The 24050-nt window shown below is 50.8% G+C and overlaps 1 protein-coding gene across 1 annotated transcript; it reads left to right on the forward strand.

The window, feature by feature from the left end:
* Positions 1-9098: 9098 nt before the first annotated feature.
* Positions 9099-23842, forward strand: HAAO (3-hydroxyanthranilate 3,4-dioxygenase). Its single transcript, XM_006083418.3, has 10 exons — positions 9099-9247; positions 13121-13199; positions 17779-17862; positions 18154-18260; positions 20916-21005; positions 21349-21392; positions 21663-21808; positions 23193-23261; positions 23429-23511; positions 23615-23842. Exons 1-10 carry the CDS (start codon positions 9168-9170, stop codon positions 23691-23693), a joined length of 861 nt encoding a protein of 286 aa, XP_006083480.2. The 5' UTR covers positions 9099-9167; the 3' UTR covers positions 23694-23842.
* The last annotated feature ends 208 nt before the right edge of the window (positions 23843-24050 follow it).

A 24050-nucleotide genomic window follows, 5' to 3' on the forward strand; every position in this document is an offset into this window, starting at 1 on the left:
TTTCATATCCCTTAGGCTTTTTCTTTTATACTTATTAAAAGACTCCACTGTATATATTTTTTAAATAATATATTCCTTTTGAGAACTATCGTTTTCTGTTCAGCTTTTCAGCCCCTTTGTTTCTTCCACTTACAAACCAGCCAACACTTCAAAGAGGAAAGAAAGCAGCTTGGGGTGTCCCACTCACCTCACGGCATTTCTTTTCTCCCTGAAATCTTGGACCCTCAACCCCTGGACTGTCTTAGTAGCTCTTTGTTGCTTTCAAACAGGCGTGTGTGTGTGTGTGTGTGTGTGTGTGTGTGTGTGTGTGTGCGCGCGCACACACACACCTGTACTTATTGTATTTCTAGCTACTGTCAGTGGGAGTAGTTTGACAGACACTGACTTGTCAAGATCTTGTGTGACCATATAATTTATCCTCCAAACAAGGACATTTCTGAGCGTGAAAGGGGGCACTATTAATAACACTGGATCACCAAGCATGCCTTGTGACTGTCTCCGACAACCAGGAGCACATGACCACCCTAATCATAGCCCCCTTTGCACTGCTGTAAATACATACAACAAAAACAGGAAAGATTCCCTATTAAATTTTTTTTTACTGTAGAAACTATCACTTATCGAATAGCAGTTATTTCATAAACTGTACTAAGTGTTTTACATTTGTTTTCTCATTTCAATCCTCACAACAACCCATTTACAAATAAGAAAACAAACTCAGAAAAATGAGGTCACTTGCCCAAGATCATACAGCTCGTCGGTGGTGGAGCAGGGTTTTGTCTGTGGCTGAGAGCCCCTGCTCTTTTAGTGACCCATCTAGGTCAGCTTTGGGCAAAAGGCAACTTCACTGCTCAGCTCAGCAAAGAGCACCTGGGAGTGGAGGTTGCTGGCCACACTCACCGCAGGTCGGGATGCACTGAAGCAGACTCGATGTTGGTTTTTATTCCACTTGGCATTTCCCCTGGTTGACCTGCGTGGGCCCTTTGCACCCCACTGAGCACCGACTGCTGCTGGCTTGGAGCACCTGAGAACATGGATGGGTGTGTGCCTGTTACCAACTTCGTGCTTCCCTGCTCCAAACACACCCTTCTCTGCCCAGCTGTGATCCTGTCAGCCAGTGCCTTGTCAGTCCTAACACCAGGAAGGTGCTAGAGGAACACAGGCTTCTCTTCCTCGTTCCAGAACTTTCTTCTGGTTTCTACAGCACAGCTGCCAGTGGGCGGCTTCCCAATGAGATTTTGCCATCACCCAGCACACAGTTTCCTGCTTGCCAACCGCAGCCTGCAGCACCTCAGCAAACTCCTCTGCCGTCCCGTGGGCCACCGCCACGCCCTCACCAATGAGTGCTGGCGGGGAGGGAGGGCCATTTCCACGTTTATTCCTTCTGTGGGTTTTCTGTGTCATCTCTGGAGGTTGTGGCTGCTCCCTGTGTATGTGCTTTCTGTATTCTTTAGAGTCCTATTTACCCCATTCAGTGGTTAATTTTCGTTGACTAATTAACAATTCTCTATATTGCATGCTCCCTGTTCAAAGGACTGGTGTGGTTTCTGCCTCCTGACTGGATCCTGGCTGATACAGAATGCATTCATTACTTCTTTCACTTCTCATTTGAGAACAAGGTCTTTCAAAGAAAATGGAGAACATAGTGGTCGGTAGGTAAAAATAACACATTATTCACTGTTTGCCATATACTGGGCAATGTTTCAAGAACTTTACACCTTTTTAACTAACTTAATCCTCATGCCAAGCCTATGAAGTAAGTGGCATTTTTATTTCCTTTTACAGATGAGGAAACTGAGGCACAGTGGGGTGACCTAAGTGGGTGGTCGAGCTGGGATTCAAATACAAATTATGTGACTTAAAGGTCCATGCCCTCAACACTAGAGAGTAGAGTGCTCGGTCTGCCATTGACAAGAGAGGGAGAGAGACCTGTGACAGTGCCTGGCATTTAAAACCGTGCCTCTTGGGGGTTACCCTTAAGAGAGGCGCTAATCAGGGCTCACAGGGTGACGGTGGCCAAAGGGTCCTACCTTGAAATATGGGAAAGACAAAGTAGAACTAGGACCACTAGAGAGATGAAAACGGGGACCGGCTATGCTGGGGTTCCCAAATGCCCCAAGCACGCCTACTGAGAAAATGGGGTGGTTCCTCTGTCAGTTATGGCAACAGTTGAACCCAAACCTACTGGACCAGGGACAAGGTAGCAGATCTTAGAGACAAGGCATAGATAATGACGGAGTCTTCCCTTGGAGAGGAGGACGGAAGAGGGAGCCATGGGCCTCAAGGGTTTCAGTAACACACAGGGCTGTCCTTAGGTCAAATTTTGGGGTGAGTAGGAAAGCTCACCCTGTGGGGTTGAAGAAAGACGAGGAACAAGTAAAACAACCTTCGTTCATATCTGTTTAGCCAACAACTGACTGAGTGGCTCTGATTATATTTCTTTATACATCGCAGTTGGTTTAGCCATTCTATTAATGAACATCGGGTTATTTCCTGTGTGGAGCTGTTATAAATAAAGCTGCTAAAAACATTCTGGTACAAGTCTTTCATTCCTTTTAGGTAAATACAGAAGTGAAATTTCTGGGTCATAAGGTAAATTTATGCAGAGTTTTTTAAAATTTTTATTGTGGTAAAATATACATAATTAAAAGTCTGTAATGTTGCCGAAACCGGTTCGGCTCAGTGGATAGAGCGTCAGCCTTCTCCCCCCTCTTCCAACCCCCACCCCACCTCAGGCCTTCCTTACACTATTGTCTATGTCCATGGGCTATGCATATATGCATATATGTTATTTGGTTAATCTCTTCCCATCCCCCCATTTCCCTCTCCTCTGAGTTCTGTCAGTCTGTTCCACCCATTCATGCCTCTGGACCTATTTTGTTTGTCAGTTTATTTTGTTCATTAGATTCCACATATTAGTGAGATCATGTGATATTTGTCTTTCTCTGACTGGCTTATTTCAACCTAGCATAATAATCTCCAGGTCCATCCATGGGGTCACGAAGGGTAAGAGATCCATCTTTTTTACAGCTGCATAGTATTCCATTGTGTAAATGTACGACAGATTTTTATCCACTCATCTACTGATGAGTATTTGGGCTTTTTCCAGGTAACTTTAACCATTTTGAAGTGCACATTTAAGTGGCATAATGTACATATTTACATTGTTATGCAACCATCACCACTATCCATCTCCTGAACTTTTTCACCATCCCAAACTAAAATTCTGTACCCATTAAAAAATAACTCTCCAAGGGGCTTGGAGGATGGTAGGAAAGGGGGGAAATGGGAGATACCTGTAATACTATCAACAATAAAAAATATTTTTTAAAAAAATAACTCTCCAGCTCTGGCCAGTGTGGTTCATTTGGTTGGAGTATTGTCCCATACACTGAAAGGTCACAGCATTGATTTCTGGTCAGGGTGAATACCCAGGTTTAGGGTTTGATCCCCAGTTGGAGTGCATGTAGGAGGCAACCAATCAATGTTTTTCTCATCTCTCTTTCTTTCTCTAAAATCAATGATAACAATAATAATAACTCCCCATAATAATAATAACCCTCTCCCCTCGGCCCCTGGTAACCACTCTTCTACTGTCTGTCTCTATAAATTGACTATTGTAGGTACTTCAAACAAGTGGAATCATACAACATCTGCCTTTTGTGTCTGCTTGCATCAGTTAGCATACTGTTTTCAAGGTTTATTCGTGTTAGAACTTGTGTCAAAATTTCATTTCTTTTCAAGACTGAATAGCATTATATTGTATTATATATCACATTTTATTTATCCATTCATCGGTCATTGGACACTTCGGTTGCTTCCACCTTCTGGGTATTGTGAATAGAAGTACTTCTTTTTTTTTATTTTTTTCTCTTTTTTTTTTTTTTTAAAAAATATATTTTATTGATTTTTTACAGAGAGGAAGGGAGAGAAATAGAGAGTTAGAAACATCGATGAGAGAGAAACATCAATCAGCTGCCTCCTGCACATCTCCCACTGGGGATGTGCCCGCAACCCAGGTACATGCCCTTGACCGGAATCGAACCTGGGACCCTTCAGTCCGCAGGCCGACACTCTATCCACTGAGCCAAACCGGTTTCGGCAAAGTACTTCTATGAACGTGGGTGAACAGATACCTGTTCAAGTTCCTGCTTTCACTTCTCTTGGATACATACTCAGAAATGGAATTACTGGGTCATATAATAATTCAGTTTAATTTTTTGAGGAAACATCACACTGTTTTCACGGAAGTTGTATCATTTTATATCCCCACCACGAATGTCTCCATATCCTCGCCAGCACTTGTTTTATGTTTGGGAGTTTTTTTAGTAATAGTCATCCTAATGGTGTGGGGTAGTATCTCATTGTGGTTCTGATTTGCACTTTCCTAATAATTTGTGATATTTAGCATCTTTTCATGTGCTCATTGGCTGTTTGTGTATCTTCTTTGGAGAAGTGTCTATTCAAATCTTTAACCTGTTTTTAAATTAGGTTGTTTGGTTTTTTGTTGTTGAGTTTTTTCTATATGCTGGATATTAATCCCTCACTAGCTATATAATTTCCAAATATTTCCCCCCATTTTTTTGGGTTGCCTTTTCACTCTTTTGAGTGGGTCCTTTGATGCACATGTTTTTAATTTTGATGAAGTCCTATGTTTAGTTTTTTTTAGGAAACTGCCAGACCCTTATTTCCAAAGTAGTTGTACCATTTTATACTGCCACCAGTGATACTGAGTGTTCCAATTGCTCTACATCTTTGTCAACACTTGCTGTTGTCAGTCTTTTTTATTTTAGCCATTCTACTGAGTGCATAATAGTATCTCATTGTAGACTTAATTAATATCTTCCTGATGACTAATAGTGTTGAGCATCGACTATTTATATATCTTGGTGAAATATTTGTTCCAATCTTTAGCCCACTGTTTTGTTGATGTGTGCTTTTTCAGTTTGTTTTATCATTTTTTTGGTTTTTGATTTTTTTTTATTAAACTGTAGGGTTGGCTGATATTCTTCACTTTCTTCATCTGTAGGTAGCAGTTATGAATTCCACCATGACCCCTGGACTACAAGAAATGCCAAGCTCAGCCCTAAACTTCATTGTCAGTTTCCTAATCTGTAAATGGGATCAAATGAGAGAACCTATGGTGACTAGCACAGGGTCTGCCGTGTAGTAATCATTCACTAAGTGGTAACCAGAGAGGGTGTTACTGCTGCTGTTGTTGTAGTTAGTTAGGTTCCTCACACCACACTCTGATCCCAGGGAGAAAATGTTCCTCCATGATTGCTTGAAGAGGGAACTGGCTAAGGAAAGTAGCGGTAAGTAGCAACAGGTCCAAATGCCAAGAATTTCTCTTTGAGTTCCCAGAGAAGTGAGTATGGGAGCGCTGGGGCCAAAAAGGCAGACAATAGCAAACCAGAGTGAGGATGTGGAGAAATCAGGATCTTCACACACTGCTGATGGGGAGCTAAAATGGTGCAGCCACTTTGGGGAACAGTCTGGCCGTTTTTTGAACAAAATCCAATAAATGAAAGATATAAATATGAAATAAACAAATACACCGAAACACAGGAAGAGGAGGTCTCAACAGGCCTGGAACTGAACCTACAAGGAGTGGTTAAAAGAAGGCAAAGTTAGACTGAAGAAGGAAATCTCAGTCCACAATGTGTAGAGGAGCCAAGAAGAGAGTCTTTCCAAAGGTACTGGGAGCAGCCCTTAGGATGCTTCAGACCCAAGTGGGGTAAAGATGTGGGAGGAGATCCAGGGACCACTGTGAGGGTACTTAGTTGGGGCACTGAGGCAGGAGCAGATAGCACCCCCATCGTAACCCAAGCAGCTATGGTGGGATGTGGGAGTTTAGAGCAGAGAGACAAGGCAGTACTTAGGTGGCAAGGATCACCCAGGAGAAACTGGCAGTGCCCAAACCCAGAAGACCAGCTGCTAAGATACCCTACTCCAGGGGTGGGTAACCCATGGCACGCGTGCCAAACATGGCACGCCAGTAACTTTTGCTGGCACACAAAACCCTCTCTTATAATCTTCCATTTACAATTGTGAATCTTTCTTCTCAGTGATGAATTCTGTTAAGTCTCATAATAGGAGTAGCCTGACAGATGAAAGTAGTAGCTCGCGCATATCTCTGAAGGTCACGAAATATAAACCTGATGTAAAATCTCTGTCATCAGTGATGCAGCAGCAAAAGTCCCACTGATAATATCAAATGGAGTCATAAAGTTTTCTGTTGGACTATCAGTGTACATGTATACATTAAAAAATAAATGTATTTTTCATCATCATATACTGTGTTTTTGTCGCTGGAATGAATTTTATTATTTCTTCAAGGTTCTTCACATACGTACACCTTGAGAGATATCAAGTAGGCGTAACATGTTCTCAAAAAATTAGGGTTGGCACGCAGAAAAATTTTGAGTCAGAGATTTTGCTGGTTTGGGCATGCACTCACAAAAAGGTTGCCCACCCCTGCCCTACTTGGTGGCAGGTCTTGCCGTCCCCCCACTCTGAAAATAACAAGAGTGCAACTCTTGCCTCTTCCCCCTCAGTGGACTGTGCAAAGAATGTCAACCATAAAGGTGAATTTGCACAAGGATCATTTAACATTTGAGGGAAACCAATATCATCAAAGAGAGATAAGCCAGAACCTTCCCCAGACTCCCTTGAGGTTAGGTGAGACCATTGACTGAGCTTCAGCCTGTGGAAAGTGACCGGAAGTGTGTACACCACTTCTGGCCAGGTGTGGCCTTTAAGTACCTCCACTCTCTCTCTTCCTCCCAGCTGTATTTCAATGCCTAGGGTGATGTTGGAAGTTACAAGATGAAGGAGACAAGATCCTATGTCAACTTCGTCAAATTAGGGCCCTAAATGTGCAGGGCACTGCTGCCTCCCACTGCACTTCATAGGAATGAGAAGTGGACTTCCATGTGCTAAATCACTGAGTTTGCCTTGAAATTTTTTTCCTGTTACAGCAGCTAATATTATCTTCACTGATAAGAGTTTACAGTTTAAAACAGTTTCTTTGGCCCTGGCAGGGTGGCTCAGTTGATTGGAGTATCATCCAGGACACCAAAAGGTTGTGGGTTCGATTTCCAGTCATACCTAGCTAGCGGGTTTGAACACCAGTTGGGGCCCATACGGGAGGCAACTGATCCATGCTTTTCTCTCTCTCTCTTTCTCCTTCCCTCCCTCCCTTCCACTCGCTTAAAAAAAACCAAAATAGATAAATAATTTAAAAAATCAATGGAAAAAATATCCACGGGTGAGGATTAACCAAAGAAAGAAAGGAAGAAAGAAAGAACACTCAGTAGATGAGCTGAACTATAGAGTACATCAACTCAATTTAAAACTAACAGTGAACTGGGCGATTAGGTTGAAGAATATTTCTAGAATGCAGTCAAATGGTGCCCAACACCCAAGTTAGAAGGCTACCAATTGAACAGACCTGGTAATTTATTTACTCGGCACAAGCCAGAGGGCAGTCTGACAGGGGCTATACAGCAGGTTATGTAGCCTGTGTTTAAGATTCACCTGGATAATTCAGACCCCAAACATTCACTTGTAGCATCAACGATTCACATTATTTGACTAGGTAGATTAAAATGCAGGGCAATGATCATTCTCTCCTTTGTACTATGTAACAGAACATCTGTTGGTCTGAAATCATTTGTTTTCCCTTTTAATGTGAATTCATTCATGCCTTTGTCCACCCACCATCCCATCCATCCATTTAACAAACGTCCCACCTAACGATTATCCTAGAGACCCTTGCTGTCTCACTGCCACTCATTACTTGTAGATGAGAAAGGTAAATATGGTTTCAGTTATTTTGGTGCCAATCAATATTCTAGAAAGAAATGCTCAGCTAAAGAGTTCTAAATAAATAACTAAAAAGAGAAAGGGGAAAGGGGGGTGAGGGGGGCGTGGAGAGGAAACAGGAGGGTCCCTCCCAGCGGTGGTGGGTGGGATTCTTGTTTCCTTGTCTGGGTTTTGATTTGCGCGGGACAGTCTCCGTATCTGGGGGTGCTGAGAACCCCAGCCAACCCAGGCGCAAGGGAGGGGACAAGATGGGCTTGGGGGAGGGTGCGAGTTGGAGGAGTTTCGAATTTTTGAACCCTAGTCTGGATTCTGGTGTCAGAGCCTGCATTTCCCCCTTCTCCCCACCCACCAGCTCCCCCCACCCCACCCTCCCCAACACCCGCCCAATTTCCGTAAGAATTCGGAGTCCAGAAGAAAGAGGAGCAAGCAGGTGTCAGGTATCCTTCTCCCGCTCCCCCGGGCTCACCTGGTGCCAGGTGTCTCCTGGGCCCCAGGGGAACTGCGTTAGGGCGTCTCTCAACCTCAGCACAGGATAGTCCCCTCCCAGACCAGAACCCGCGAGCCCGGTTCTTCACCTGGAAAACTCCTCATTCAATCGCTGTGGGTCCTATGTCCCTAAGACGTGGAAGGAGCTCAGAACAGGCACCTTGTCCGTGCCTGCCTCCTCTGACCAATGAAGGGGAGGGGACCGTGCCCTCAGATGGGGCCCAGAAGTCCCCGTGGTGCGCCGGGGGCCCCTCACCCAGCCCGAGGAGGGCCGCCAGCGGCACCCTGTAAACCCGTGGACTCTGGCCTGACTCCGCGCTCGTGACCGGACAGAGGGTAGCATGAATGGGGCCGTGCTGGCCGCTCTGTGACCCTTGGAAGGCTGGGGAGACGTTCCCGTTTTTCAGACGAGAAACTGAGGCTTCCATCCCGTGCCAGCGCCCGTGCACTCAGCCCCTGGGGCTGCCAGCCGCCTGCGCCCCATCACAGCATTTCTTTGGGGGCCCAGGCGGAAAGTCTGGGGACAAAGGGCCAGGATGGTGCTGGGATCTGTGCCTTTCGCCTGTCTCCGCTCCCAACCCCCGCGCAATGTGCCGGGCGACCCCCGACGTGCGTGCGGCGGGCCAGCGGTGTCTGGCAGGAACCTGGGACGTGGTGGTGCGAGGGCTCTTTGACCAGAGGCGGACAGGGGCCACCGCGGGGGTCCCCACCACTGCCACTCGGTGCCCTGGGGGTTGTCCCGCCCTTTAACCCACGGGATGCTGATTAACCAGGCGGCCAATAGGCGGCTGGGCGGAACCGCGCCCCTCCGACGGCCCAGGACACCGCTGGGAGCAGCGCTGCTCCCGGGAGCCATGGAGCGGCCGGTGCGAGTGCGGACTTGGGTGGAGGAGAACCGGGACTCCTTCCTGCCCCCCGTCTGCAACAAGCTCCTGTGAGTGCCAGGCAGCCCTTCTCCCGCTCTCTGTCCTCACCCCTCCTTCTCCATCCGCGCCCTCACCCCTCACCCCTCACCCCCAGCTCCCAGTTCTTGACCCAGAGCCTGTAGACAGGGGCCTCCATCCTCACGGTGTCTTCAGGGCAGGGGGAGGGCGGGCTGTTCCGGGTTCCACCACCTTTGTCTGTTCCTCTTTCTGGCGACTCAGAGACGGAGATTGTGACCCTGCCATCTGAGGATGGCGGGGCGAGCTGAGGCTTGGAGAGATGCGGAGGGCAGGGGGCAGCCCTTCCCCTCCAGGCCCGAGACAGCTCTCCAACCCCCAGTGACTCTCAGAAGATGGACCCCAGAATGGCAGTAGAAGCCAGGCCTGGGGACAGTCCAGTCTTACACCAACTCTATCAGGAAGCCACAGGCAGAGGGTGGAGGATCAGCCCTCTGGGAGGGTTGTGATTTATTGCTCTTCCCAGTTCCCCTCTTTGTTGGCAGGCGTGAGCACACGCACACACATGCTTACACACAAACACATGCGCGCACACACACGGATACACACGTGCGTGCGCATACACACACACATGCTGGGGTCCAGCCCCAGCAGGTCCAGGGGTTCCCCAAGGTGTGGACGGAGTCGGCGAAGAAGGAAGGACACGGAGACAGCGTTCAGGTGATCATCATAGTTGGGTTCTCTTTATTGTCCTATTACATCTATATTTAATCTATTTGATCCCATAAGCATGCCTCTATAATTACATCATGGTATGTATTGGGTAACGTTCTACAGTTCCTTGTTTCTTATCTGACCTTTGCCAAAAATCCTGTCTCTATCTAGTTCTGTTGATTTTAATCTTGTCTAGGTTAATCTCTGTGTTTCCATTACAAGGGCTATTCCAAGGTCACTGCTCTACTGATAGGCTACAAGGAAGTGACTGAAGGAGATTATCCCACCCAGTAAAGGTTATGTCCTCCCAGCCTCGCTGCTTGCCTTCCCTGGGACTGCCCTGTGTCGGTGGGTCTCCAGGGGTATAGGCTTTGGTGCTTTCCCTGGTGGGCAGACCCCTGGGGATGCGGGCCCAACAAGTCCCAAATTTATTGCCAACAGTCTTAGTCCAAGTCTTCATAAGTAGTACATGGTATTTCTGTAACACTAGGGGGATTTACTGATGTATTCTCTTCCTAGTCCTGTTAACTCCTAACCTGGGGAAACAACCTTTCTCGGGGAGGTGGTCCTGGTTTAAACACATAGCGCTCAGAGGGGGAGCAAACATATGTCATATACACCAGGTCCCTTGAAACATAAGCTGTGCAGATGTTTCTTCCCTGCAGCGACTGTGTCAAGCAGCAAGGGTGGACTGGCTCCTGGCGCGCGCGAGCGCGCGCGCGCACACACACACACACACACACACACACACTCCCCCAGGCCCTCCCTAGCCACCTCTGCCCGTACCACCCAAGGGGGCCATCCCGTCCAGCCAGTCCTTCTCCAGCAGACTCTCAGGCCCTCCCCGGAAGCCCCTTCCCCTGCCGAGGCTCCCAGCTCCAGGCTCACAACCCCATCCTTGTTGTGTCCACAGAACATCTCCAACACCTCAAAGCACACACTTACAACCACCAATACTTTGACAGGCCAGAGACTGTGCCGAGTGCTTTAACATCATCTCGTTTCACTGTCACAGTAGCCCCGGGAAGGTGGGATTTTAATAGGGAGCTTTCCCAATGTCTTGGAGCTAGTGTGGGACAGGGTCCTGCCTCACGCCCATGGAAGAGTTTGACTCCAAAGTGCACACTCGTGGTCACTGTGCAGCATCCCCCCAAAGCCTCCACTCTTCCCACTTCATCCCTGACCACAGTCTCATTCTCACTCCTGCAGTTTCTCCCCTAATGGTGTCTCAGATCCACCTGCTCCTCTCCAGCCTGGAAAGTGTGGGCTGCCCCGCCTCCAGGCACCCCTCTCCCACCCAGCCCTCCAGCACTGCCCCAACATTAGTGATCACAAAGCGCAGGCCCTGCCTTTAGCCACTCAGCAGCTGTTCTGTTCACTGAGCACCTGCTACATGCCAGGCACTGTCCCAGACACTAGAGACACAGCAGGAAACCAACGGACAAGAGTCCCTGACTGAGGAGGCCGCCACTAAATAGAAACCAAAGCGGGTGGAGGCCCAGGCAGACCTGGGGCCGCAGGGCAGGGTAGGGCTGTGGCTGTACCCCGTGTTGGTGAGGGCTGTGAGGAGACCCTGCTCTGGGCCTCTTCTGGCTGCTTCCTGGTGGGTTAGTGGTGATCTTTGCACTCTTGGCTTCTGCAGCATCAGCCCTTTCTCTGCCCTCACCTTCACGTGGTGCTCCCCTGTGTGTCTGTGTCTAAATCTCCCTTTCTGTAAGGACTCCGGAAGCGAACTATGAGGAATACCACGTGCGGGCGCACATGTACAGTGGGATTGAAACTTCATGGCCCATGCACAGAAGTCGGTATTTTGTGGAAGAGCCACACTCAAGGGGCCAAAGAGCTGCATGTGGCTCGCGAGCCGCAGTTTGCCAACCACTGCTCTAGCCTATGAATTTGGGGTGGTGGGAGGCAGGACATATGAAGCTGCTGGAAGGTTTTCAGCAGAGGAAGGACATGATCTTGGCTTATGCATTCTGACTGATGGGTTAGAATAGTTCTCAAGTGGGCTCATTCAAGAACTTTCCATATCTACCTAGATCAGCAATTTTCAACCGGTGCGCCACAAGAATTGTTAAAACATGCAGTACCTGACTATTTAGTCAGGGGCACTGACCTCTTTTCCCTTAGATTGTCAAATAAAAAAAGAAAAACATCAATAGCCATCCAGTGTTAATAAATCAAAATTATACCTATTTCTTGTCAGATCAGCAAAAAAATATATATGTTTTGGTGTGCCACAGAATGTTAGTAATTAAATTATTTGTGCCATGAGATGAAAAAGATTGAAAATTGCTGTCCTAGATTATATCTCAGAAAAGATGACTAAAAAAGAAAAAAAATTTCCTGGTCTCTCTGGCACCCTTCGGGCCAAGACCAAACTCTTTGGCTGAGCTCTCAAGGCCTAGAGTGACTTGGTCCCCCATCCTGATCCAGTCTTCGCTCCATCGCTCCCCAGGACCGCTCCCGCGGCACCACCTGGTCGCAGGGCCCTGTACCAGTTTCCCCTCCACATCTTACAGCAGGTGCCTCACAGCGTTAGCCCAGCAGTGTTGGGGGAAGAGATAGTCCCATAATCAGACAACTCAGGGGAGGGGAGGTAGATAAGGGTCATTTTACCCCTACAGGAAGTGGGACCTCCAGTTTGCTCTCCTGTACTTAGAGATCTTGAGTACAGCCCAGTCATCCTGATTGAAGAAGAGATAGATCCACCACCACGCCACTCCCCATCCTGGGTCAGAGGATGTGGGGGATGCGCACAGAGGGACATGCCCCCACACACTAATATACCAAGCCACAGTTTCAGACACACACGGGCACCCTGGGATGAAAGTAGATGGGGACAAACCTCAAAAACTGACAGGGACAGCCCTAGCTGGTTTGGTTCAGTGGATAGAGTGTTGGCCTGCGGACTGAAGGGTCCCTGGTTGGATTCCTGTCAAGGGCATGTGCCCCGGTTGCGGGCTCGATCCCTGGTGGGGGGTGTGCAGGGGGCAGCCCATCAGTGATTCTCTCTCATCATTGATATTTCTATCTCCCTCTCCTTTCCTCTCTGAAATTAATAAAATAATAATAATTTTTTTAAAAACTGACAGAGACAATGATGCAGAACAGCTCTGTTACCCTGCCCAGGTGTGCCCAGGCTCCCTCCACGCCCCTCCTGACCTCTCCCAGGAGCTGGTTCAGCACCTTCCCCTTCTCCTCCACTGCAGGCATAAGGAGCAGCTCAAAGTCATGTTCATCGGGGGCCCCAACATCAGGAAGGACTACCACATCGAGGAGGGTGAGGAGGTAGGTCTGCAGACTGCCCCTCCCCTGACCCAGCCCCGGGGCAAGGGGACATTTCCCAAGCCAGGACCAGCGCCTATGGACAGGAGACGGGTGGTCAGATGGCTGAGGGTGAAGGGGGAATCACAGTGCAATACTGCTGCCTGGGAGGTATGGGCACCCAGTGCCCCCTTTGACAGCTCCATCCTCAGAAAGAGCCCACCTTCTGCAGGTATGAGAGGCTCCAGCTGTTGGCATCACCCCCTGGACACAGGGCCTGATGGGATGCCCTGAATCCTCCTTCCAAGCCCGAATATGCAAGATTAGCTTCCCAAAATGAGACCCAAGTGCTGAGAAGGAACTGGGTGCTCCACTCTGGCCCCAGGAGCCAAGTTCTCTGGGAAGGGTTGGGCTGGGAGGCCCCTCCTAATCTAGGATCTATATCAGTTGCTAGTAAGGGGAAGGAAGTGGGGCGGGGGGAGGGAGCGGGGGGAGGATTTGCAATTTGCCCTGAACACCCTTTTGTACCTTGAATTTTGGACTGTTTCTGTGCTGCCTTCCCCAAAGTAAATAAACAACAGTAAAAAATTAAGAGAAAAAGATGGGGCCTCTTCAGGAAGGACACAGATGGGACCCCAGTTATCAGAATGTCTGCTGGCAAAGGATCACTATGGGGCCCCCTACCTATCATTTTTGGGGGCTGGCCCTGGGGTTCAAGATCCAGAGTCCAGCTTAGTCTCTAGCCTTCACCCCCACTGCTGGCAGCCCTGCCACAGCTCGGGGCTGAAGGGAACACAGGAGAATCACTCACTGGGCAAATATTTGCTGAGCACCGAATGTGGGGGGGAGGGCAGTGGGGTGAGGATCCAGCAGGCAGAGCCGGCCAGGCCCTCACCTCTCACACTTCCAGGTCCTGCACCTCCCCCGGACACAACTTCTCACATCACACCTCACTGGAGACCATTTTCTTCTGTAGAAAAAAACAGGAAAATCCAAAACTGCAGAGAGAAGATGGGATTGGGTGGGAGTGGCCATGGTGGCCAAGGTCTCTTCTGCCCGCCTCAGGACACCCCCCCCCCATCTTGTCTTCCAGAGGTTTCCACTCTGTTAACCCTGGTCTCAGTGCCCACCTCTCTGTCTCCCTCCCTTCTTGCCCCCTATCACCTCTGCACCACACCCCACCTTGGGGTCTCCCTGAGCTGCTCTGATGGATGGGTGCCCACTTAGGGACCAGGCCAAGACCTGACTTAGCTGGGAGACTGACAGATGAGGAGGACTGGCCTGAGCAGGTGTCCCCACTCTGGGTTTGTGACAGCTTGATTTAGGTTCCAGACTCCTTCCTGGTGAGAGAAGGGGAGTCACCGAGCCAAACTTTCCTCCACGCCGAGCTCAGGCCTCAGCAACAGCCCCTCAGGGGCCCAGGCTCACCCACCACTCATATTCCACTTACCCCAGGCCTTTTCTTCCGGCTCGGGTGCCAAGGGGCCTGGGCTGGGAATGTGCCAACCTGGGTGGGAATCTGAGTCCCCCTAACCATGTGATCTTGGACAGGCCACATCACATCACTGTCTGAGCCCATTTCCTTGTGGTTCCTGGGGACACTGCCCCTGCCTGGTGGAGGGAGTCAGTGTCTGTGGAGTGTATGCATAGAGCCCAGCACAGTATGTGCTTAGGATGGATCGGTTCTCTGCACCCTCAGCCGCTCTCCCGCCAATTCTGCCTGTAAGGCCTTTCCAGGCACCAGAGGCCTGATTCAATTCAGTATCTGCCCACAGGGATCGTTAATCCTCCAGCCAGCACCAGGCCCCAAACATCATTTACTTCCAATGAAGCATAATTCCTTTTGGATCGCCCAGGGCTGTGTGAGATTTTCTGCTGTTCTGGATCTGCACCTCTGCTCCAGGCCAGGCCTGTCCCTCATCACAAGGCAGCTTTTGGGCAGAGAGACAAGACTGAGGAAAATTCCACTTCCTTCCTGGGTTTTGGTTTGATGGCTACTAATACCTTTCACCTGCCTGCACAGGGTTTGAATGTGGCCCAGACCGGACCCCTACCCCAACCCAGCTGCCCCTGATATTCGCAGGGCCTAAGGGCTATGGCCACTCTCTGGGCCCTTCCTTCCTCCTCCCTACCATGAAAGGACCCCCTACACACACACACACACACACACACACACGGGCTTCCTCCCAGGTGGGGGGTGGGATGAGGGGGAGTTGCAAAATTTCCCCTAACAGACCTTGGGAAGTTTTTTCTTATTTATTTTAAATAACTTGCATGGGTTATTTTTAATATAAAAGTAAATATTGTTTATTGTAAGAAAACATGGGGGGAAATATGAAATGTATACCTCATTCATAATCCCACCACTCAGGGAATCCCTACATCAATCCCTACACTGCCTGCATTTACACAGGTATGGTCACATAATTAGGATCCTGCTGGGTGTAATTTTGAATCTTGCTTTAACATGATAACTTTAGCATTTTCTATTTTTCCACCATTCTAACAGTTACTTAAAAATAGTTTTTTGTGGTTTTTAAAAATGTTTGCTGATTTGTGTTTTAGGGAGAGGAAGAGAGAGAGAGAGAGATTGGTTGCTTCCTGCACACTCCGTGACTGGGGATCTAACCCACAACCCTGGGTATGTGCCCTGACTGGGAATTGAACCCGCCACCTTTTGATGTATGGAAGGATGCTCCAACCAACTGAGCCACATTGGCCAGGGCTCAAAAATAGTTTTTAATGGCTGCATAATGTCCATATTTTGACTCTATCATAAAATAGTGACATGTCCCCTGTTACTACTGTTCACATTATTTTCCTGTTCCCGCCATCGCTGGAGGTCTGTGAGTGCTGACTCCGTGGTTTATACATTGTGTGCAGCGTCCCAGGCAGCAACATTCTGAGTAGATGCTGTCATTTTATAGATGAGGAGACAGAGGCACAGGAAGGCAAACTGAACGGACCAAGGGCACGAGGTGACCTGGCTGAGCTGAGGGCCAGGTGACGATGAATCCATGCTTTTAACTACCATGTGCTGTGACGATGCAGCCATGTATGCCCAACATGAACAAGGTGCATTACTGACCGACTACAGCCACCTGCCTAGAGATGCAATTACTTGCTCGGAGGTGACCACTGTCCTGGTTCATCCTGGACATCATTGGTTTCAGCACTGAAGGTCCTACATCCTAAGAACCCCCTCTGGCCACCTTACAGGGGTGTGAGCTGAGAAGGCTCTTCCTGCCCATTGCCAAATGTCCTTCAGAGGCGTGTGTCAACTTGTCCCTCATGACAGACTGCAAAGCCACATTTCTCTAGTTTCATTTCTCTACTTTCTCTGAGCGTGGCTTGATTTCACTCTCTCTTTTTTTTGTTGTTTTTTGCTTCTTGTTTTTTGTTAATCCTCACCTGAGGATATTTTTCCCATTGATTTTAGAGAGAGTAAAAGGAAGGAGAAGAGATAGAGAGAGAAAAACATCAATGTGAGAGAGACACATGGATTGGTTGCCTCCCACACTCGCCCCAACCCGGGACTGGGGATCAAGCCTGCACTGAGGTATGAGCCCTTAACCTAATCAAACCCATGACCCTTCAGGCCTCGGGCTGAAACTCTGACCATTGAGCCAAACCAGCTAAGGCTGATTTCTCTTAGTAGAAGCTGTGACAAGGACCTCTATCTCCTCTAACTCCTTACATCATCATCATCATCATCATCATCATTCTTATTATTAATACCCCTAAACTATTTGACAGGGGCCTTTAACACCCATACAATGTGTACCTGGTAGAGAGAAAATGTGTCTGCCTCCTCCTCCCAGCTCCATGGGGTGATCTCAGTAAACACATGAATTAGGGACTTAGGATAGAATAGGGAAGATGCAGTAGGAGCCCCCTAGCTCCATCCCGGGGAGCTAGCAGGAGGTGAGTACCGCCATCCCCCATAACCTTCAACCCACCCCAGCTTCCAGCATCATTGAGTCCACCAATTGCACAGGCAACTTCCTGAGGGATTTGGACAGGCACAGCCCTGCCCCGTGCCAGGGCATCACGGTGGCCAGAGGAGCCAGCTCGGGCTCCAGAACTACTAGTCTATGCAGACTCGGCTCCAAATTGTGGCTCCAGGACTAACTGTGATCTTGGACGAGTTGCTTTACTCTCTGAGCCTCAGTCTTCTTTTTCCTTTTCTGTACAATGGGGCTAATACCAGTTTGGGAGGTTGTAGAGATTTTTGATCATGTACAGGAAAGTGCTTGCACAGCCCCTGGGGCACAGCCAGGGCGTCCTCCTTACCTGGCTGAAGGGTCATTGAATTCTCCAGGGGGCATCTCAGCCAGCCTCTTGCCCCAAGCCACACACCAGCTGTTGCATCCTGGGTACTCTGGTCATCACTTGCATGTCAAGATGTGATCCCTGTGTCACTAGCACTACTGTCTGTGGCCTGTGTCAGGGGAGACTGGGGCCTCCGGGCAGCAGTGACAGAGCTGCTCATAAACTCCAAGGACTTCAGGAACTTTCTCAGGGTTCCCAGTGAGAAATCAGGCCAAAACCCTGGAAGAAGTGATGGGGAGGGTCTGAGCCTATCTGCTGTCCTGTTCCACAGGTGTTTTACCAGCTGCAGGGCGACATGGTCCTCCAAGTCCTGGAGCGAGGGAAACACCGGGATGTGGTCATCCGGCAGGGAGAGGTGAGGCGGGGCCCCAGGGGCTGCGAGCTGAAGGGTCACCGGAACAGGAACCTATGGGGTCCACTCATTCTGGCTTTGGTCAAGGTCTTGTCCTCCTGCCCTCCTGCCCACTGGACCTGCCCGGACCTCCTCCTCCTGAGCTGCCCTATCCTCAGCACAGCCCATTTCCTCCCCTTCACTGTGGGCTGGGCCGGAACCTGTGGGTCAGTCGGAGGCCCCGGATGCGGCAGGCACTGACTGAGGACCCTGTGGGGGTTGCAGCCTTACCGACACCTTTCCCCGCCACTGCAGATATTCCTCCTGCCCGCTGGGATCCCCCACTCTCCACAGAGGTTTGCCAACACGGTGGGGCTGGTGATTGAGCGGAGGCGGCTGAAAACCGAGCTAGATGGGCTCAGGTAAATGGGGATCTGAGGCAGACATGGGGCGGGAGGATAGGCAAGCAGCTGGGAAAGGATCGGATAGCTCACGACAGCTCTTCCTGGCCATGGAGCAGGAAAGAGGAGGCAGTGGGGATCCTGTATTTGCCGGTTGGTAGGGAGAGATTAGGGTAGGTGCTGGGGTGGGTTTGATGATGGAGCTGGTAGGATGTTCTCTGGGACCCTCTGGTTGCCCAGGCAGCCCAGACCTCCGGCTGGGACCAGAGCCTGTGCTTTCTGTACTGCCGTCTGTTGGGGGTGGGGTGACTGCCAAAGTCAGGCCCACCCGGCCCAGGGCAGCTCGGAACACTGCTGCTTCTCCAGCCTCTGTCCCCAGAGGCACCCGCCAGCGCACTCCTCTGCTGGTGTCTCTGCCCTGACTCACTCCACAACCAGCACTAACATTTGTATAACTCTTGCTATGAGCCAGGCGCCCGCCTAAGCGCTTTATGTGTATTTATTCATTTCATTCACACAATGATCCTCCGGGGCAGGTGCCGTTACCAGCTGTACTTTACAGGTGACGAGACTGGGCCCGGGGAAGTTGCATTTACTGGAAGATGGCAGAGCTGGCATGATAAATACGAAGTCAGGGCCAGGACAGTCAGGATAGGGGTGGGAGTCAACACCGGCGCGGGGACCAGCTCGGTGCAGAGATGGGCACTGTTTCCAGAACTGAGTTCCAGTTTGGTTCTGACAGTCACCCAGTCATTATCCTCCGAAAGGAGGGCGCAGCCTGTGGCTCAGGGGACACAGATTTTTTTGTGGGGGGCGGGGGGGGGGACACAGATTTTGGGAGGGAGCACAGATTTTTACAAAAGTGGGGGAGGGACACAGATTTTGGGAGGGGGCACAGATTTTTACAAAAGCTAAACTACATTTTTTTGTTTTTGTTAATCCTCACCTGAGGACATTTTTGTTTTTGTTAATCCTCACCTGAAGACATTTTTGTTTTTGTTAATCCTCACCTGAGGACATTTTTGTTTTTGTTAATCCTCACCTGAAGACATTTTTTTCCCATTGATTTTTAGCGAGAGTGGAAGGGAGAGGGAGAGAAACATGGTGTGAGAGACACATCGATTTGTTGCCTTCCACACGCGCCCAACCGGGGCCGGAGACTGAGCCTGCAACCGAGGTACGTGCTCTTGACCAGAATCGACCCCAAAACCCTTCAGTCCACAGCCAAACCAGCTAGGCCATAGTGGACATTTTTTAAATGCTCCCCTTTTTTTCTAATTACCAAAATCATACACATTCATTCTGGGAATCAGGAAAAGTACACGAAATCATGAACAAAATTAAAATGACCTCTCAGGGTCAGGGTGAATGTTATGGTGTGTGAATGAAATCTCAAAACAAACAAACAAGCAACAATAATAAAGAGAACACACACAAAAATTGTCATCCCACCAATTAAACCTAACAAAGTGCTTAACTTTCCATCTTGACATTTTCTCTGTGTCTCTTCACCTCCCAACATCGCAGTCGAACGTAGGTTTGAATTTTGCTTTTTATACAAAATCTCATGAGTATTTCTTATACTTTTAAATTCTTTTTTAAAAACACCATGTTAATGACTGCACACTGATCATATTAACAGTCTGTGGTAGAAGCAGATGCCTGGCCTTAAACTCTAAAAGAAATTTTCCCCTCGGGGCTTGATCGAGGGAGTCTTTAGTGATGGGGAGGACGGTTTCCTCAATAACATTTTTACAGCAAATTCAATAACAGATTTCATCTGGCTGCTTTGACCTTTAATAAAAGCCAGGGACTCCACATTAAAATTCCACTCTGAAGGCAATTTCTGGATGACATCACGGGCCCGTTGGGAAGCTTTGTGGTGGCCAACTCCATCCCAGGATAGAACTTAGAGTGCCGGGTCGGGGGTGCACTGTGTGTCTGTAAGCAGGACCACTTCCCTTTGGAGGGAGAGCAGGCAGAGCTGGCCTGGCCCCGGGAGCTGAGCCTGGGGATTAGGCATTCAGTCAACAGACCTGCTGTACACACAGGGGCCTGAGGCACGGCCCTGTCTGCCAGGTGCTCCTCAGGCCAGCTCCCCAGGCCACGCTGGGGCTTGGGTGGGCTTCAGGGAGAGGCCCAGCCCTTTGCTCCAGCTTTCAAAGGCATCCATAAAAGGAGAAGGATTTCTGTCTGGAAGGCATCTTCCACATGTTGGTTCCTTAAGGTCCCATGAGCTCTGACCTAGAGCGCCAGCAGGCAGGCCCCGGATTCAGCTCTGCCTCAGCTTCTGCTTTGGGAATCATGAAGACACTTGTCATTGATGCTCTCTGTGCTTCAAAGTCTGCCTCTAGTCTGTCCTGCTTCTGCCACTTACAGGCCGTGTAATCCCTGCTGAACTTCCAGCTTCTCTGAGCCTCAGAGTTCTGTCCACTTTGTAACTTGTCAAGTTTGGGGAAGTAGGAAGAGCTATGTGAATGGGGTGGGGAACAGCCCTCTCCCTTTGGGGTGCACACTGCTGCTGGGAGAGCCAGCTGTGGCCACTGGGTTGCACTAACAGGGTGAATGCAGCAGAGCCAGGCAGGCCCAGAAGTCAGCACGCAGAGCTGGGCCCGAGGGAGGCAACCCTGAGGCTGCCCAGATGGGAAACTGGTTGCCCATCCTTTGCTCTGGCAGGTACTACGTAGGAAACACCACGGATGTCCTGTTTGAGAAGTGGTTCTACTGCGAGGACCTCGGCACACAGCTGGCCCCCATCATCCAGGAGTGAGGCCCAGCCCAGCCCAGCCCCGCATTCTCCTGAGGCCCCGTGCTCTGGCTGGGGGAGCAGCCCCTCTGAGAAGTGCTCCACGGAGCACCTGCCAGCCTGGAGCGGTCGGATTCAGGGAGAAAGTTTACCTCTCATAGGGAGAAGACCCCCTTGGGGAGGAAAGGAGGCTGCTCCATGGGCCTGGAAGGGAGCAGGTGGTGGATAGGACCACATATATGTGTGGCCTAGAGTGTATGTGTGTGTGCGTGTGTGTGTGTGTGTGTGTATGTGCACATGTCTCTCACTGACCTCTCAGTTGGGAAAGCTGGTCCCTCTCCCCCCTCCCCTATGTCCCTGCAGGTTCTTCAGCTCTGAGCAGCACAGGACAGGAAAGCCCATCCCTGGTGAGGCCACAGGAACTGCCTTCCTCTCTCCTCCCTCCCCCCTTTCCCAGAGCAGGGTGGGGCTCGGCCCAGGATGCTAGGGAGTTCCCTTTTGAGTCCTCTGCCCAGTACTCAAGGTACAGGAAGATGGCACCAAATGGTGCCCCCCATACAGCTGCTGGGTCCTTGGGCCCATTCCCGCAATTGAGAGCTGGGGCCCCTGGGAACTGGGTCTGCTGGGCTGGGAGGGCTGGGCCAGAGGACACTGACCACAGCTGGGCTGTGGTGCAGACCAGCTGCTCATGGACACGCCGTTCCCCCTGAGCACACGATCCGTCATGGAGCCCATGTCCTTGGAGGCCTGGCTGGCTGGCCACCGCAGGGAGCTGCAGGGGGGCGCATCCATCAACCTGTTTGGGGACACCTATGAGACCCAGGTAATGCAGCCCTGGGCCACCCAGGGCATCTACCCAGCAGCCGGGAAATGGGAACCACACACACACACACACACACACTTCGGAGGTTGTAGACATGGGCATTGGCCTTCCTGTTTCTTCCCTGACTCAAAAAATGATGTTTTTGCTATGAGTAGAGGCCTGCGGAGGCTATGTGGTCCCAAGAAATTCTTTCTTTGCCTTCAGAGTGGGGTGCAGCCTCATCCAGTGATAGGTTTCTAGGGTCTGGGGTTACACCCCTGCTCGGAATTCCTGAGCCTTTGACCAGTCACAGCGTTGGGAGTTGGAAGGGAGAAAGGTGTTTGGAGGTGAGGGTCCTGTGAGGGCACACAGAGACCCAAACAAAGGTAGGGCAGGGGAGTGGGGGCCACAGGCATGATTGCTAGATGGTCAGAGTAGCAGGCGGTGCTCGGGTCCTGGCGGTCTCCTGGGGTAGGCAAGGTTCAGGGACTTATCCTGGGGACAACAGAGCTTCACCCAAGCATTGACGGGGGATGATGAGGCCAGAGTGCTGCTTTAGAAAGACCACTGTACCCTGTGTGGGGCGGGATCAGGAGGGCGAGTGTGGAGGCAAGGAGACCTGCCAGAAGGCTTGTGCTCGCTTGTGCTTTACAGTTTCTACTGGCACATCCTTGCAGTTTGAATTAGAGCACTCACCCACCCCGCCTCCCAGAGAGACGCTCACCGGATACAGACCTGTCTTAGTTTAGCAGGACTGTGAGAGCAGGCACAGCCACAAAGTCCCTGCCACCATCACGGCAGCGTCATTCAGTGCTGAACTGGCCGCATGGCCTTGCCTTCCACCTTTCTCACCCCTACTCCCACCTGCTTCAGTTTATACCAACGAATACCTACTGAGTCCCCCGTGGGCCCGCGGGAGCACAGCCCGCACACTAGCTGCGGGCTTCCAGGCTGATGCAGATCACAGAGGCTCAGCCTCCCTCTCACTCATCCCCTCCCACCTCCCTCCTGCTCCTTAGGCCAGAATCTCAGAGTAAGGGAGGTGGGCGCCCCTTGGGGAACTGTGCATGTGGGCTACGTGGGTCTGCACTATGCCGTGCACATGTGTGTGCCCCTGCGGGTATTCCTGTGGGCCAGCAATAGCTGTGACGGGCTACAGAGGAACCCGATGTGCATGTGTGTATGGAGGGCAGACATGTGTGGTCCCGAAGGGCAGGTGGGCAGCTCCCATCATGATGGAGGCAGCAGGGAGGCCTGCAACCTGGGCAGCCTTCTCTCCAAGTCCTGGTCTTTGCCTCACACAGGGAGATGAGGCTGGCCCACACAGGCCTGGTGTCTGGGGGCCAGGTTTAAGGGGGCAGGAAGCACCAAAAAGCTGCCAAAAAGATCTGTCACTTCCCACCAGGTGATCGTCCATGGACAAGGCAGCAGCAAAGGCTGGAAGCAGAACGTGGACATGTGGCTGTGGCAGCTGGCAAGTGGGGTCCGCAGGAGAGGGTGGCACAACCTCTTGCCCTTGGGGACCAGGCTGCTCCTGGGCCTTGTGCTCCTCGGGCCTCCTTGCCAAGGCCGACTCAGGACTCTCGGACAGCTGTTGGGGCTGGGTAGCCTCCATTTGATTCTCCTGCTCTTCTCCCCCAGGAGGGCTCCTCTGTGGTGACCATGGGGGGACAGCACCTGAGCCTGACCCCCGATGAAAGCCTCCTGGTGCCAGCCAGGACTGAGTGAGTCTGCTGGGAGGCCTTTCCCCAGCTGTGGGACTCCCTCCTTCCCTGGGATCCGTAGGGCCCAGCCTTGCCTCACCCCTGCCCACCTGTGTCTCCACAGGTACTCCTGGGAGCGAGGGCAAGGCTCTGTGGCCTTGGCTGTGACTCAAGACCCCGCCCGCAAGAAGCCCCTGGGGTGATCGTCCTGCTGAATGTGCACAGCGCCTCCTCTGCCGAAACTACTTCTTTCCCGGCCCCCACTGCTGCTCGGTCTACTGCTGCTGAGTGCCTCGGCGGCCCCTCCCCCACCGGGCCCTGGACATCATTGTCTTTCATCCTCCTCCTGTCCTCATCCTCTCATCCCAGACTCAACCCCCTCTCCTCTACAGCCCTCAGCCCCATGCCCCACACAGTTCGGTCACTCTCCGTCTCTCTGTCCTCACAGCCTCAGTTCACTACTTGTCTGCCACCCAGAAGGCCCTCAATAAAGGCTTCCTGGTGGATGAGCGCCGTGGGTCTGCAAGGACACAGGCTGTGGTCGATGGCTGACCCCATGT

This window comes from Myotis lucifugus, unplaced genomic scaffold, assembly GCF_000147115.1.
Source record: "Myotis lucifugus unplaced genomic scaffold, Myoluc2.0 scaffold_6, whole genome shotgun sequence".
Taxonomy (NCBI): domain Eukaryota; kingdom Metazoa; phylum Chordata; class Mammalia; order Chiroptera; family Vespertilionidae; genus Myotis; species Myotis lucifugus.